We start from the raw sequence: 18,388 nt of genomic DNA, 5'->3' as shown, positions 1-18,388 counted from the left end.
TGGGTGGCGTTTCACTTCAAGAAAAGTAAAACTGTAAAACCATTAAGATGTTTCAAATTAAATGAATTTTTTTTTTTTAATGATTTAAATTAATTTATGTAGGGGAGAGCAGGGACTTTCTCAAATTGTGTAAATCCACTTCGTGTTCAGAGTATAATTTTTTTTTATCCACAGTAATTTCACACTCGCCTAGTACAAATATGTCGCTTTGTTTCATAAATACATTTTCTAACCCACATTTAAAAAAGTTCAGATGCATTATAGCAATGGGAACAGTCAAATATATAATGTCAATGCTAAATATTCTAATTATTAAACAAAAACAAAAAACCAGGAGACACAGAGCTTTGTTTGAGTCCCTTGACTTGGTCTAAGCTCCTCAGTGTCATGTGAACAATCCTGAGGAGTATAGAGCAAGTAAAGGGTCTTTTACCAACTCATCCTCTAAAAATGAAGACCACTGATGACATCAAATCCTGATGGAGATTTTCAAAATACATAACATCCCCTTGTATTTTTTCAATAAAGATACACCTGAGCAGCATGAAGCAAATCACTTGTGTTTATTTACAAAAATAAGATTGCAAAGCAACAGCAAATACAATACACTGTAGCAAAACTGTATGTTCTCCATAAGGTTGGACCATATTTGCACTATACTGCAAAAATATAGCTAGAACAGCTCTGAATAAGGTTGCCATAGCAACCACACTCGCTCTCACAGAGTGAGGCACTGGTAAACGGCTAGTCGACGTACAATTGAGGAACACAAAGAAGTGGAAGACAACTTTAAAAGAAAGAAGTGTAGCTGTGCTTCAAAGGAACACTGAATGACGGCTCGATGGCAGAGACAAATGCACACAGAGGAAGTACAGGGACGTGCGGGGGCAGTGCTGGTGCATGTTTTCTCCGTCCATCTGTGATCCCGGTCAACCTGACACACAAAACTCATGCATTATGGTTATCAGCTTACCATTCGGTTTTACAATCCTGCGCCAACCTCCTCTAAGATTTAATCAGGAAGCAAAAGCTAAATGGTTTTATCTGATTGGGTGGATGTCACTGCTAACAAGCCAAGTGCTCACAGTATACTGCATTTAGTTAATGCTAAACGTATCTGCAGTATATAACTGGCCTATTACTAATATGGTTTAAGAAAAATCCATTCTACACCAGGCAATACAGATCTTAACATTACAGCACACAAATGAAATGCACTGAAACTGAGGAACATGCCATTTTTGCTCCCTTAGTTTTGCTATGTAGGAGTACAGAGATGTATTCACAGTACTTGGTTCATTTAGAGCTCGTTTGTTTGTCGTTTGGAGTAAATATTCCGACCCAAAACCACTCAGAAACCCGCATTTTCTGTAACATACTATATTTTGGTTCCTTAATGTGCACCATAGATATTAAGGGATAGTTCACCCAAAAATTTAAAAAAGGTAACACTTTAGTATATGGACCAATTCTCTCTATTAACAAGTAGCTTATAGCATACCTATTATTATCATATTGGCTGTTTATTAGTACTTATAAAGCACATATTCTGCATTCCTAATCCTACCCAATAACAACTACCTTACTAACTATTAATAAGCAGAAAAGTCACACTCCAATCCTGTATGACTTTGACTCTCAAATGGAAAAAACAGGAATATTTTAAAGAATATACTGGAAACTCTTATAATATTAGCAAACAAGGATGGTTTGTTTTTGGTGCTTTTACGACAGATAAAACGTCATACACGTTTAGAACAAAATGAAATGAATAAATATGAAATATTTTACTTTTGGGCGAACTATCCCTTTCATTTTGAAGGAGCTATGGTACAATGAAACCAAAATAAACCAGAAATACTGGTAAGCAGTGAAATCATCAGTTTTCCATAACAGTAGAAAGGTAACACTTTACAATAAAGCTCCATAGTTAACTGCATTAGTTAACTAACAATAAAAAATATATAATAATTACTTCTAATACATTAACTCTTTCCCCACCAAACGTGGAATTTTCTGGGTTTTCAAATTGTCACTGTTATACACTGGGGGCGCTATAACGCATCTCCTGATTGAGTCCAGAATCTCCCGATCAAATATGCAGACAAAGAAGAAGCGATCTTATATGCAAGCATATGCATATGAAAAATAATGCAATCATCAACAACATTACAGCATGAAAATGTCGATCCAGGAAGAGGCAAAGGACTGTGAAGCTTTAGGGGTGTTGATGGAAGCCATCTATTGCATCAATGCTTTGATAATTTTACTGAATATGATCCAGGTGTAGTACTTGATAAAAATAAAATGTTATTAGCTTTTTGCACAAAATGTTGCTTTTTATGACACGTGTTAATAAAAAATAAAAAAAGAACGCTTGAAGCTAGAATGTTTAAAAAGAAGAGGCTCTGTTCTTTATTTTTATGCATTGCATGTACAGATATTCATACAAAAAAATATTCTAGCGATCATGAAATTTTAGTGAAAATGTTCAAAAATTCTGCCGGGGAAAGAGTTATTAATAGTAATTTCAACATTTACTAATATATTATTAAAATATAAAGTTATTAAAGTTAATATGAACTAACAATGAACCGTATTTTGATTTGTTAATGTTAAAAAGATTAATAAATACTGCAACAAATTAATTGCTCGTTGCTAGTTAATGTGTTAACTAATGTTAACCAATGGGACATTATTGTAAAGTTTTACCAGTAAATCTAAAACTGCTGATTTTAATGCAGAGTATCACTTAAAGGTTAAAAAAATCAAGTGAAAAGGTAAGTGAACACTTGCATAAATTATGTTATTTGCATCATTTCATATCTACGTTCATATCTGCATACTGGCAAATGTTTGAGTAAATCTTCATTTATTTTAGACTTCAACTATATAATTTGGCAATGGAAGTTTAGTTAAATTTTTTGCAGAGTAAAATGTGTTTGTTTGGGAAATGAAGGTGATTGCAGTGTTTGTTCGGTTGGGAATGCGGAACTGTGGTGGCACACCTCTCAATTGTGTGAGAGGGGAAGTATTTCCCTAAACTCTACACCTCACCATCTGTTTGTTGGCTAGTCGTCTACTGTGATATTACGGAACAGGTAGGCCATGGACTCCCCGTTGTGAATGCGTCGGATCGCCTCGGCCAGGATCATACTGACATCCACAGTCTTGATCTTAGGACACTGCAGCTTTTGCACCTCATGAGGGACAGTGTTGGTCACCACCACCTGAAAGACCATAAAGATATCCCAAACATTTGGTCATGCTCCATCATTTAATACACTTATTCACACCAATATTTAATGCTAATTAAACAGCTAATGGACTTCTAGCTTATCAGGAAATAATGGCTCCTGTCTATTAAGAGTTAAGGCCCTTGCACACCAACGACGATAACTATAAAGATAACGATAAAGATATAGTTCTAAAAATCGTTCTCAATATTAAAGAATAGCTGGGTCCACACCACAGCTATAACGATAAAGGCACAGAGAAACAATATCGTTGGAATAATTTTCAACAAACATTGACATCCAATCAGAATCCATCCTGCTACAAGGAGCTCGAGAATGTAAAGCTGCAGACTAGCGTGCGCTTAGAATAGGCAGACGATATCGTTCGCTGGTGTGGACGCTTATATCGTTATCTTTATAGTTATCGTTCTTGGTGTGAACAGGGCTTTACAGCTGAACTTTTTTGAAGAATGACCTTCTTTTCCCAATTCAGGGACCTCCATAAGCATCCTAATTAGGGATGCACGATATTGGATTTTTGCCGATATGCCGATAATTGTCAACTCATTTTGGCCGATACCGATATCTAATTATTTTTTATTTTGGTTAGTTTAAACGAACTTATTTGTTAGAATTAAATAAACAATAATAAAGTTATTTTATAATGACAGTACATTGAAGATTTGAAAATAACTATAAATAAACTATAAATTAATCACTGCATTTATTTTTATAAAATTTTTTCAGAAGATGCAGTGGTAACCTTAACATTTTATTTTATGATTTAACATTTGTAAATGGTCTAAAGCAAAAGAGTTGTAAAAAATCTGAACATCTTTCAGAGCTCATAATTTGTTTAAAAAATATATCATAAATCACATTGAATAAATCAGTACAGAAAAAATTATTTAATTTGTGTCATGTTTGTGATTTTTATTTTTTTTGTTCATGTAAGCTATAACTTCTGACCTTTAAATCAAAACATACTCATGATTTTATGGCATCAATTACTGCTTTATTTAATCAGAAACAGTCTACATAGTGTGTGTATTTTGCTTTAATTTTATTAGAAATAGGCCAACAGCGCCCCCTATGAAATTAAAACTAGCTACAAACGGGCATTAGGACCTGCACGTGCTATTACGGTATACTCTGTCATACAACGAACACGTCATTCTGTACGTGCGTTCTAGGTTTAAATGCAGCGATCTAAATCAGTGAATCCAAATCAACATTAAGGCAAAACTTTGCTTCAAGAATGAGCCACAATGCTGACGTGATCTAATCGCTAGCACACCCTGAGCACATGCGAGTTAATGTATTCCTCTTGTCGGAAAGACAAATGGGCATAATTTCTCATATCGGGCCGATACCGATATTTACATTTAAAGCCATTATTGGCCGGTTATTGGTCCGATAATATCGTGCATCCCTAATCCTAATAGTCAATAATATCTTTGAATGACAGTTTCACAATGTTTCCCCATTCCTAAATACACGGTTATGATTGGTTAGAGCCTTGCAAAATCTAACTGTCACTAAAGTCACATTATTTAAACCATTCTGTACTATAAGGGCTTGTTCACACTTGGCGTCTTTTTTGACGAAGTTGACAAAGAGCGCTTTTTAAGTCAAATAAAATGCTGGCAGCTTTTTGGTAACAAATAGCAACAGAGGGCTTCTTTTGTTGCTATAACAACAGATGCAACAGTAGCCCAGTGTTGTGAGCAGCAGAAATGTTGAGAAAGAGTAAAAAGCTGGCTCTTGCGTTGGCTTTTGAAGTTAACGGGAGGGTAATGTCGGCTCACAATTACAATTGTGGGTGTGCGGCATTATACGGGGAAGGAAACCGTATGGTGCTTACAACAATTTAGTCCAGGAGCTCCGGTTGGATGATGCACGGTTTGCGCCATATGTGCGCTTTTCCACTGCATGATATGGCATGGTACGGTTCACTTTTGGGGGGTTTTCCACTGGGTACAGTACCTGGTACTTTTTTTAGTACCACCTCGGCCGAGGTTCCAATGGCGCTTTTCCACTGCGTGGTACAACTTGGCACGGTTCAGAACGGCATGGCATGGCTCAGTTCGGCTCGGTTTGCTTTTCCGCTGCAGTTTAGTTCCGCTTTAAAGTGGCCGCGTGAATAATCCCGCTCACTCTAAAGCAATTTTTAAACTGCAGTTAAACTGCAGCGGAAAAGCAAACCGAGCCGAACTGAGCCATGCCATGCCGTTCTGAACCGTGCCGAGCCGAGTCATACCACGCAGTGGAAAAGCGGCAATAGAGTTTCGTGCGAAACTAGTACCATCTATCTACGGGCTATCTTCTCCATTTTTCTTGTTGTTTTTCTTGTTATGGAAATGACTCGCCACTCGCTTGTCATTGATCAGCTGTGAAAAGGCACTTGACATAGGGCATTTTTTTCAGAAGAGTTTAAATTTTTAAACTTGAAAAGATGCTCTAAGCTGCAGAAAAAGACGCCGGCGGCGGTGTTTTAAAAAGCGCTCAGGACTTTTTTGAAAACAGGATTATAATGTAAAACAGGCACTGGCAGCTTCAAAAAAGACGCCAAGTGTGAACACAACCTAATGAAATCATAACAGTTTTAATTTTTCAGAAAATGCATGAAGCATGTAGACAGTAAAAGCATGTACAACTTTCATTACAATAAAATCTTTTCTTTTTTTTGGAGAATTAGAATGAGCTATTCACTTCTCAATGGACGTGCATTATAAACAAGCTGAAAGACTCACTTCGTCTATGGCGGACTCCTCGATGAGGCGCGGGGCGTCTGCAGACAAGAGGCCGTGGGTGGCCATGATGTAGATCTTATAAGCTCCTCTCTCCTTCAGAATCTCAGCTGTTGCCACAAAGTCCTCCACATCATCAATAATGTCATCCTACAGGGCAGAAACAACATGTACTGCTCATCCCGTCAATCAAAAATTACTGTCACACTGATACCTAGTCTAAAAATACGCATTTCTTACAACAATGATGGCGATGCGGCCTCCAACATCTCCGACAACAGTGATTGGTGGTTTCTCCTTGGCCATCATTACTATAAAAGACAAACATCAACTAGTTTTTCAAATGATTTCAGGAAATTGTCTGTAGACCAAGAGGCCAATCAATCACATTCCATCATTAGAGTAGATTGGGTAAGATGGGTTCAAGTTTATGCAATGGCCTAGAAGTTTAGGCAATGACCCAACCAACCCATATACACAAGTATAATTTAATCATTTGAAAAGTCCTGCATGGACCCAATTACACATAACACTAGCTTATTTTTTGGAGAACGCTTCCCATTTTACCCCACCTACAATTCAATCCAAATACGAATGAAAAACTCATGCCATGCAGAAATCAAAATGATCATCTCTTGGTCCCCAATATACCCAATCATAGAGGCGAACATCTAGAGGTTTTACACTAAGAGTCAGTGCAGGAAACTACACAATCAATCAATCTGTCCTTGAGCCAACATGACAGACTCCAGGACATCGCTGTAATTCAGGAGTGGTCAAGAACGGCTAATGTCATTCATCCAGAGGAAGGACACAGGAACACAGCCAAAACACACACTGATCCAAGTAATCACGAGAGAGAGGACGACTGGTGGGTCGATTAAGAATACAAGGGGGTTATAGGAGTAATGCATGCCTTCAACACATGCCTTTCATTAAGAGCACGAACCACAATGCTTTTCTACATGTATACCTTCAGTTTTACAGGTTAATGAGGCTCACAGACCTTCTCTCCTAATCATACTCAATAGATCACTGCTTTAAGGAGTCGCTGTTCTGTAAAACTTTAAAATAGTATCTTTGAAAGGCATCGTTCACAGAGGACAGGTTCTTGACTTAAAAAGAGCTATAGTATATAGGTGCAAATAGGTTATACTTTTAGTCGTTTGGAATTTGAATTGCCTTTTTGAGTTGAACTCTAAAACTGCATGTCTACATTTTGGTTAATATGAAGGATATTTCTTATTTTACATTATTTCTTAACATACCTGCAGGATGTTTTTAAAACCAGCTTTTGCAATATTTGCATATTTCATGCATCTTTTCTGCAAAGATATTTAAGAAGTGAATTTGTTTTACATTTACACCATGTTGACCACTTCACGTGTGCTGCACTTGGAATAGAGCTTTCTTTAACCAGATCATAAAGACAATGTTACTTGAACCATGCTGTAGTTAAAAAAAAAACAACATTTAAATAGTAATCTTGTATTGGTCTGATGGACAAAATGAGATTTGATTTTTTCTCTCTTTTTTGCCTTATCACCCAGCCCTAATCATTCTCCACAGACAATCAAATATATATTACATTTTGGATTTTGCAATATTTAAATGACAAATTTTTCATTATATTATAGTAAATGTTTTACAAGTGACATTTATTTGCAGAGCTTTTATAAGAGTGAAGATGACAGGCTTGTGTCATCAGCCAATACGCATGATAACGATGACGTAATTCTCCTGCAGTGATTAGTCACATGGCAGAGATTATCTTTATGCAAATGAGAAGTGACATAAATGCTACCAATAAAGACAATGATCTGCTGTCTGATAATGCTGGATACTGCAGCAAACAAAAATCTATTCAGTTTCAGCCAAAATAAATTTAAAAAGCAGAAATCACTGACCAAAAGTTCAGAACGTGGACAAACAACAAGTAAACGTCAGCAGAGATTATCAAAAATGATGGTAGAGCTGCAATATTTAACATTTGTTCGGCTAAAAATATCAAGTTTCTAAGGAACTAGTGAACTACAACAGATTTAATTTTAATCTGAGACTACTACACCCTGAACAGATTTTTAAAAATAAATAAATAATTAATTAATTAAAAAATGAATTACTAAAATTTAATTACCAAACTGTATCCATATTTAATTACTACAACTTAATTTTTGACTTTGGTTTTCAACTAAATGAAAAATTCAATGTTTTAGTAAAAACAAAAACTAAATAAATAACTTAATGAAAATAACAAATAAATATGTATTAAATACTAAATAAATAGTAAAAATATGTATTTATAAATTATAATAATAATAACAATAGTAATAATTTTGGTGCATCACTACTACAAAATGTGGTGCTCATGGCACCAGACAATGTATATGAATGGCTGACGTCTGTGTAGTGCCTTGTCTACATACTGTAGATTATCAATAATACAAAAAAATAAATGCAAGATGATGTCCAGTGTGAACGACCCCAACAAGTGCCAACAACAGTATTTATGTATGACAATAAATATTTAAAGTTTTCTAAAAACTGCTTTGTTTTGGTTTTTCTGTGTACTTCTACAAGCTTATATGAACAAAAAGCATTCACTTTTTTAAATTAACACTGCATCTAAACCTCTATGAACTTTCAGTGAACACCTTCCTCTATTTATTTTTTTAAGGTCATGTGTTTCCAGGACGATGCAGGGTCCTTGGTTACAAGCAGCTAAAAGACTAGCATTTAAAACCTCTAGTCTAGGGATTTTTCATAAGCAGGCATGGAGTGTTGATTGGCAAGATGAGCCTGGATCACAAATAAAGGCATTTCTCTCAGACAGACATTCCATGGTTCCATTTCTGAACAATGGTAATTACATGGAACTTGAAAATAAGCACTTCATTTGAGGCTTCTTAGTTCTGTTCGACTGAAGCACTCTGAAGCTTAATTCGTTTTTTGTTACCATTATTAGGTCAAAATTATTAGGCTGGGCGGTACATCGGTCGATATATTTATGCCATTGTGTGTGCTTTTATCGGCTATTTTACAATGGCTTCTAGTGATTTAAAATGTATCAAATTTAGAGTCACTGTGTTTTATTGAATTAACTAATTTATGTATTTTAATGTATAAGATGAAGCACCTTTCATTTGTAAAATAGTAAATTAGGGGGTTGCGCAAAAATTTTCATTAGGACATGGTTATTAAATACAAAATTTATATTGAAAATATTATATAGAAATGTGACTGTTAGCATAATATAAAAAAAAAATAACTGTATTAGTGCAGGTGATCTGTGCAAAATTTGAGATAATGTTCACTTTTTCATAAACGCATGAAACTTGGTACAATTGTACAGGTTAGTGCCCTGAACATTTTCAGAAATTACGCCATCGCAAAAACACCTCGTTGTTGCCATGGCGACCATTTTACTTTCCATGACTAAATGTTATATTTTGTCACATCTCCTGAACCAAACATGATAACACAGAAAAGGTGATGTCTGCTCCTATGTTTTGATGGTCAAGGATTACAATGATACTATATACAAAAACAAACTGTTCAGGTGAAGAGTTAATGGTGAAATCAATGTGAATTTTTTTTTTAAATCACAGTATCTGAGCATCACAGTATCACAGCATTTACAATAGTCCATATTATGGCTATAATTTTTTTCTTTCTTTGATAATTAACTAATATTTTATTCAATAGTACAATAAAAGATTGTTTTAATTAATTATTTACATTTCTATAGCGCTTTACATGGAAGTGGGAATCTCCTCAACCACCACCAATGTGCAGCATCTTTCCTCTGAAGTGTCATCCCCTCACCCACCCATTTCTCATCTCTGGATGTAAATACAGCAACTGACACTTTCTGATCCACTTTTACTTCTTGTCAAGACAATATATGTCTAGACCGGCCAGTGCATACTACTCCTTTTAATCTAAAAAGTTGCCCCATGCCCCATCTTTACTGTATTTTTGCTGAGCAGTCTTTTGGGTGGCTCACCAATGTACTAGATTTCTCTAATACTAAAAATTAAGTAGGCTTGACCAAAATGTTTGTGGGAAGAAGAATTTATTGAAGATGGCAGTATAGCAGTTCTTCAATAGCGATGTTAGCATGTCTTCCTTCAAACAATCTTAACCCTTGTATGAATCCTAGCTTCTCCCAAAGTTCTGTCTGTGGGATATAATTTAATACTTGTTTGAATTTTATCTCACAGGTAGGTCTTTTAGGGTTTCCTGGGGATGAGAGGTATCCAAAGGACATCAACTGGCAACAGGGTTTCCTCAGGGATCAGTTCTTGGACCCCTTATCTTTTCCATATACACTACATGACTGGGACGCATCATACATGGTCTCTCCTACCATTGCTATGCTGATGACACACAGTTCTATCATTCATTTCAACCAGACAATCCAATAGAAGCTGCACAGCTCTCAGGCTGCCTGGCAAACATCTTGGCATGGATGAAAGAACATCACCTGCAGTTCAACCTGGCAAAGACCGAGCTTCTCGTTTTCCCTGCCACTCCGACTCTACAGCATGATTTCATTATCCTGCTAGGTTCATCAAAAATTATTCTTTGGTGGCCAGCTGACCTTCAAGGACCATATTGTAAAGACAGCTCGATCATGCAAGTTTGCATTGCACACTACATCAGGAGGATCAGGCCTTTCCAAACAGGCCCTTCTTGCCCAGGCCCTTGTCATTTCTAGGCTGGACTATTGCAATGCTCTTCTAACTGGACTTCCATCATGCGCAATCAAACCTCGACAAATGTTTCAGAATGCAGCAGCACGACTGGTCTTCCAGAAGCCCAAAAGGGCCAACTTTACACCTCTCTTTATCTCCCTGCACTGGCTCCCGATTGCGGCTTGCATCAAGTTCAAGACATTGATGTTTGCGTAAAGAACAGCCACAGGTTCAGCACCCTCCTACTTCCTCCTCACTCGTACAAAGCTGCATCCCCTCTAGAAGCCTGAGATCTGTAAGCGATGCCTTGTGGTAACATCATAGAGAGGCATTTTCATTCACCTTTCCTGGCTGGTGAAATGATCTTCCCACAATCGCAGTAATTAACAGAACACCTGATACGTTATTTGACAGCAACACTAATTTAACCCCATATCCGACCCATTTGACAAAAACTGGGACCCGAACCTGCATTAAATCTCCTACATGAGGTAGACAAAACTCATTTATATTGTAAATAGATTAAATACAGAAAGCAAGCAAAGAGTGCTCCCTTTAATATAATCACTACAGCTGTCAATCAGTGGCAGTGCGATTGGCTACATTGCTCAGCGTGTACTGGACCGAGCCGAAATAGTCTTGGTTACTGGACCCGCAACCCTCCTGTGCTTGTCACCATCTGGCCTGCACTCGCACCACACCCTACACATAAATATTATTCCACCCGTTACATCAAATATTAGCGATTCACCTGCGTGTATCTGCCAGCATTCAGGACTCTGGCTTCCCCCTTGTGGACAACATAATAGACAACTCTGGCCCCAAAGAGTGATTGTAAATTAAGTTTACATGAAATATGTTTGAAATTTCATTCTGCATCTTCTGAAACTTAATTGTAATCCTTCTCATAAAGTCACTGAATTAACCATTAACTGTTCACCTGATTGTGTTGCCGTCTGCGTGTGATGTTAGAGCGCTGTATTGTATATTTTACCTGACTCTGAGGTAAGGAAAAATACAGTTACCTGAGATTTTTTTTTTATATATCTCTGAAAAACATGATAGCATTCTGGAAAACAATCTTTTAATGTATTATTGAATAAAATATTAGTTAATTAACTAAGAAAGAAAGAAATAATAGCCATAATATGGACTTTTGTAAATGCTGTGATACTCAGATACTGTGACTTTCTTCTCACATTGATTTCACCATTAACTCTTCACCTGAACAGTTTATGCTTTTGTATTCCTATTCATTGTATTCCTTGACCATCAAAACATAGGTGTAGACATCACCTTTTCTGTGTTATGTTTGGTTTAGGAGATATGACACAAAATATATAATTTGGTTTAGGGCGGAAAGCAAAATGGTCGCCTTGGCAACCACAAGGTGTTTTTGTTCAGGGCCGCAAACTATACAAGTGTACCAAGTTTCATGCTTTTATGAAAAAGTATTTTCACATATCACCTGGACTATATTGTGATATTTTGGACATACCGACCACCCCTACTCTTTATAATTGTTTATAATTATATTAAAATAATATAATAATTTTAACTGCTCTTGTCATAACCGAGAAATATTTACAGAATAAATATCTCTAACTGGGTTTGCTCGTGGTAAAATAAAGTGCTTCAGAGTGCTGGATCACAGACACTGAGAGACCTCAGCCACTGCACGCATGCAATAGGAACCATTTCAGCGTGTTCACTGCTGTGATCGGTAGCAAATAGAGTTAACCGTCATACTTGGGAGCTCTATGCCTGGGAACGGAGCTTGTTGTTTGCCTATTACCAATAAATAAACATCACGTTAAACAAAAATCCACACACAAATGATAGAACATACAGACATGAAACCAGGACTTTAACAATCCTTATCAAACCCCGATGAAATCATTTTACAAGCTTTATATTGAACTTTTCTTAAACATTTCTCAGTTCCACTGAATCTAGTCCGTTGAAATTGAGCAAATTGAGGGTTTTTTCTGGATTGTCAAAGACCATACAAAAACCATAAATATAGATCGAGCTACTTGAACTGCTCTCAGGCAATGTGTGAGTAGACAAAGGCCAAGACACGTATCACCCAGGACCTGCTCATACATTAATATGCTAAATATCATCAATGTGTGTTTATGATTTTAATTTCCTTCTATACTGAGGTAACTGTGTGCTCAAGGTAAAGCATAAGTGAGAATCTTAAAATCTGGAACAATTAATGGAACAGTTAAAATAATAACTGTGTCTCAAAACCTAGATGATTGATTCGTCTATTTCACTTGGTTGGTGTCTAAACACACCAGAAATAAACTGTTCGGCATGGAATCTAATTCTTGTCACAGGAAATAACATGTTTTGTGTAGTGCTTTAATTGTTGGTCTATATATACACATGCTTCAGACAGATCTATTTTTTAAAGATTTTTCTTTTTTTTAATCTCAAGACCATACAGTGTAGAGCACTGTTTTTCTCCAAGCAAGCAAGTTGCTGCGCTCTAAACATTTGGACCACTAGACAGAGCCAAAATGCCACTAAATTAAAACTAAGACTTCATTTTGATATGTCTTCTGTCAGTGAGAAATGTTCCGGTATTATGCAATTAATGTGCTTTCATGATTGATCATTCCTGTCACTTTTGAGTATTTGTTGGATTGTTCAATAGGTTTGGAACAGAACAGAGAAGACTCAGAGCTCTCTAGGTGGCTCGTTTTAGTAGGTTTTGAGACAAAGTCTTTGTAAACATCTAGAGACAGTGATAAATGAATGGGGGAAGGTTTACAAAAAAACCCTCTTGACCTATCTTGATCTCCTTAATCTCCAGAATCAGCTATTTTGCAAGCTGAATGCTGCAATCGAACCCTTAATTAAAAGGCTCGTTGTATGAACTCAGCTAAAACTTACAAAAACATGTTTTTTTCACCCCAAAATCAAAAGGAAAAATAAATATATTTTTGGAAATTTACTTTGGATAAACATTTTTTGTCAAAAAATACAATTTTTATGACAGTAAATCATTTTCGTTCATTCGTTTTTGTACTTTTGTTATAGTTTAATATGTATTTTTTTATTAGTGATGAGATTGAAATAAAAAAAAGTGTCCCATAAATATTAAACTTCATTTCTTAGTGAAAAACAACTACCTACTTTTACTTTTGATTTTTGGGGTGAAATGCCAACACAAAATGCCTTTCTGATCTAGTTTGTGTTTATAACCTGGTTCAACCTCTTAATAACATTAATGCTTTAGTCACTGGGTTGGAGCTGCTGAGATGTGCAGCAACAACCTGCAGATTCAGAGTGTGGTGACTCTTACATGGCAACTCCAAGCCGGAATGACCAAAGGTGTTGCGGACACATGGAGGAGAATGCCGCCCATCTGCCATGTCGGACTCTGAACACTGTGCTTCTCCGTGCATGACGGCCAGACCAAGACGCAGGCGCTCTGCATACGACTGAGCCCTGAAGAGAGGGGAGACATACAGAGATATTCCTTATGATCCTCTTGACTATATGTGACCCTGGATCACAAAACCAGTCATAAGGGTCGATTTTTTGAAATTGAGATTTATCCATCATCTGAAAGCTGAATAAATAAGCTTTCCATTGATGTATGGTTTAGGATAGGACAATATTTGTCCGAGATACAACTATTTGAAAATCTGGAATCTGAGGGTGCAAAAAAATGTAAACTATTTATTGAGAAAATTGCCTTTAAAGGCACCGTTTAAATCCACATCCAGATTTTCCCTTGAAATCAGAATATGAAAATTAAAGTGAGCAAATTCCATCTATGCCTGCTTTTATCTATGACAAATACAACACAGTTCCAGGAGCTGTTACCTTTTCGCAGCAGATGGGGATTTGGCTACAATGATAGCGTTTCTATAATCAGGAATCTATGCAAAATAGAAATGGGAAGAACAGAAAATTATATTATATTTGTTTTTTTTCCTCCTTTATATATTTAAAAAAAAAAAGTGAAGTTAATGGCTGTAAATGCTGCCTACCTCCTCCTGAATGTACTGCAGCAGGAATGGAGAAGCCCGCAGGTTGTCAACAGGGAAAGTAAAGAAGCCCTGGATCTCTTTCTGATGCAGATCCATGGTGATTATATGAGTCAGACCTAGTTAACATTCCAAATTGTTAAAAGCTGCAGAAATAACACTCTGGATCATAATGGTGTAACACATAACCATATCAGTAAAAGGTTTAGACACACTGGACATCATTTATCTATTTTTTGAATGCTAAAATGCTAAGAATTAGTCAATGTCGACAAATATAAATTATGTATTTTACATAACATATTTCATTTGGAGCAGAGAGTTAAGAAAAAGCAGTCAACCACATTTTTGACTGTTACTGTGAAAACAGAAGTAGGAACATGACAGCCATTACCTGCTCTGGCTAGCATGGAAGCGAGCAGTTTGCACACTATAGATCCTCTCTTCCTCATCTTACACTGTTTACTGTAGGGGAAGTACGGGATCACGCCGATGATGTTCTTGGCACAGGAGGTCTTCAGTGCATAGGCCATAATCAGCAGCTCCATGATAGCAGTGTTAACATCTCTGACGGACACAAGACAAATGGACTTTAGATAATTGTTCTAAAGAGCTTCAAAGCCTGTTGAGAACTGCAATCTGAGACATGCAATTTAGCACAAAGATGCCCTGTAGACTCCACTTTGCACCTTCTGTATTCCACGGGAAAAAAGAAAGTCAAAAGACATAAGGGAAGGCAAATGGTGTCAGAATTGGCCAATAAAGTGCACATTAAAAATATAATTTAATGTACAATGATGCTCGTGAAAAATCATGGAAAGTATACGGTGAATATATGAACTCTAAACAGCTCTATATATAGATTATATACTATTTATAGACAGCAATTAAGCTATAGCGTTATGCAAAAATTCACAGGCACAAATAAGTTTAAACGGTCTGAATTTACTAGAATTTAATAAGCATGCTGATTTCCTATCCTCTCACTGGCGCTCTTACCTGGGAATGGTTTGGATGATGAAGATCGTTTGGCCTCTCACAGACTCTTTAATCTCAACTCTGGTTTCTGTCAGAAAAAAGCAAAAACATCAAAATAACACATCAAAATTGACACTAACCTGTTTGGGTGAACCTCATGAAGAAATGGAAACTTTCACCTCAAAATAAAAATAAGAAACCATTTTGGAAAAAAGAAACAAAGCCTATTTTATTTTAGACCATTACTCCATTATTAAGATTCTTCTTTACCTCCTTAATAATTATCATCATTTCATTCCATTATTAACCATTGTTAATACCATTTAATCACATATATCAATCACCATTACATTAAATGTAAATAATTACACATTACCATAATTGCAATATCTTCAGATTGACTAAAATCAGAAGACCCCAGATGATGCCAACCTTCAGACAACATGCAAAACTACCAAAATTTTGCTATAAGTTTGATCACAACATATAATAATCGCTGTTAATAGTGTTCACCGTCTGTTTGATTGCATTTTTCACCGTAGATTTCTGTCCTATGAACATCATCTTGATATCAACCACCACTGATAAGCTATTACTAAATATAATGTAGAAACTTTCATTTTCTGTAAAGCTGCTTCACAACGATTTGCATCGTGAAAAGCGCTGTACAAATAAACTTGAATCGAACAGAATTAATAGTGAGAACTGGACCTTGAAATAAAGTGACCAAAAATATGTGAAAGCGTAAGAAAAGCAGCAATAGAGCTTGAGCTGTGAGGTTTCTCAGATACATGTACATACAGCTGGCTAATCAGCGGTCAGTAATCTGGGTCTGTATTAAAGGTGTTTATTGTTTGAACTGGTTTCTAGGACAGCATTTTAGGTATTATTTGAGAATCTAGCTGCATGTCTTTCAGATGACTCTTTAGAGAGCGTCACGTTTTTACTGAGAGCCACGAAACAGGCTGTAAAGTAAAGGCTGTGTAGAAAGCCCTTATATGGCCGCTCATTTAGAGTAGTCTAAATTCATTAACATTAGAACGAGGTTAACGAGACATTCATGTGTGTACGGATTCATGTGGTGAGGTTTTTTGTAAGAAGTTCTCCTGTGCATACAAATAACATAATTATTAGTAAATGACACCCATTAAGTTGTGTGATTTAATACACATTCTTGTTATGAATTGTGCTGACTTTTACTGACAGATACTGATTACACTGCAAGAATGAAGTGATTACAGTAATGACAACGAGATTTTCACATCTATTTAGGTGCATATCAAAAACGTTTGTGTGTGTGTGTGTGTGTAAATAAAGCCTGATTGATCACCTCTGTTTGACTCCTGGTAAACAACAGATTTCCCCAGCTCAACTCCAAGACGCCTGAGCAAGCAAACACAAGCAGAAAATCAACACAGGTATGCCAAACCTTTCTTATCATGAAAATCACTTTCAAACAGAGCTGCATAACAACCTGATTAAACAGATTGTATTATTTCAGGCACAATTTGCAATGAATGCAGGCTATTTCCAAGAGCAGTCAGTCACATGCACAGCTTATGTGATGAATAGCCCACTGTTCACCAGTTTCCCTGCTCTCTTCATGTGGAGAAAACATTGCATTTACTAAGTACACTTAACACACGTCCACAGTTATCAGTCCAAATCCACATAGTATGCACTACTGCAGCTGGCGGAAGTATTTATGTTTTTTTTTTACTATTCCGACATCAAAATAACATCATGAAGAACCAGGCCAGGCTGTCGTGTTTTCTGCTGATCTAACGTTACAGGCCAAAATCATCACTGCACATGCATACAACATCATGCTCATCATCTCAAATCAAGATCCTTGTTCAATACTGAGCCACTATACTCACTCAGTGATCTTCTTAGAGAGTTCAGTGCACGCGGGCGTGGAGTTGGCAGAGAAAACGCGATAACCACTTTTAGCCACGTTCATGATCAACTAGCTATAACGTTACCTAGCGGTCCACAACAAAAGTAAGAGGTATACAAGTCTAATGCTAAACAGTCGCGTGGTTTTATCGCTGTCTTATATGGGAATGTGAATGATGTATTAGCTATTGAAGAAGTCAACCTGCTGCTGCTGCTGTTCAAGTTTACTGTGGTTTCCAAACGAGCAGCCGATTTCTTCTGCTGAGGACTCACTACAGCCGGAGATCACAGCATCAACCAACGAAAAAGGTGCATTACCACCACCTACTGGTCTGGAGTGTGCATAGGTTTGGAAGAAAGAAATACAAAAGGTATTACAAATAAACCTGTGTTCCTGTGTTTTTCAGGTATGGTATTTAAATAATATTTCATGCACTCTTGACCCGTTTCCTAACAATACTTTTAATATCTAAATATTATCAACTCCCACCCATCCTGATTCTTGTATTAATTGAAATATCTCCCTTTCATATGCAGAGCACTCAATAAGAATATGCATCACTGTTTCTAATTCTCCACATTTGTCACACTTACCTATTTTATAAAGACTATAGTTTGCTGTATGAATAATGACATCTTTTTTCCTATTTCCATATCTTTTTCTCTCATTTCCAACATACTCCTGAATCCGGAAAAGACGTCTTCCTTTAGGCCCACTATATCCATATAACGTGTCCCCCCCCCACTTTTTATTAAAAAAGTGACTCTTTTGTAACGTCTTTTATTTGAACACGTATGTCTGTTATCAGAACCCTTCAAAT

At 36.5% G+C, this 18,388-nt stretch overlaps 2 protein-coding genes across 3 annotated transcripts in view; one reads left to right on the top strand and one right to left on the bottom strand.

Moving 5' to 3' along the window:
- Window positions 1-18,388, top strand: part of LOC306868855 (NACHT, LRR and PYD domains-containing protein 12-like) — a 140,156-nt gene that overhangs the window by 78,405 nt on the left and 43,363 nt on the right. The gene's annotated exons all lie outside the window — the stretch shown is intronic.
- On the bottom strand, window positions 545-17,859 carry LOC306868859 (phosphoribosyl pyrophosphate synthase-associated protein 1-like). Of its 2 annotated transcripts, XM_079415275.1 has the most exons (12): window positions 17,549-17,859; window positions 16,999-17,051; window positions 15,690-15,756; window positions 15,085-15,257; window positions 14,694-14,809; window positions 14,527-14,582; window positions 14,000-14,145; window positions 12,433-12,471; window positions 6,227-6,297; window positions 5,990-6,136; window positions 3,058-3,230; window positions 545-934 (listed from the first exon to the last, which is right to left on the bottom strand). In XM_079415275.1, the coding sequence occupies exons 1-11, from the start codon at window positions 17,629-17,631 to the stop codon at window positions 3,072-3,074; spliced, it is 1,110 nt and encodes a 369-aa protein (XP_079271401.1). In that variant the 5' UTR covers window positions 17,632-17,859; the 3' UTR covers window positions 545-934; window positions 3,058-3,071. The 2 variants fall into 2 exon arrangements, with proteins under 2 accessions (XP_079271401.1, XP_079271402.1); XM_079415276.1 differs by lacking the exon at window positions 12,433-12,471.

Source organism: Barbus barbus, assembly GCF_936440315.1.
Source record: "Barbus barbus genome assembly, chromosome: 4".
NCBI lineage: Eukaryota > Metazoa > Chordata > Actinopteri > Cypriniformes > Cyprinidae > Barbus > Barbus barbus.
This window is presented reverse-complemented; position numbering and strand designations above follow the sequence as displayed.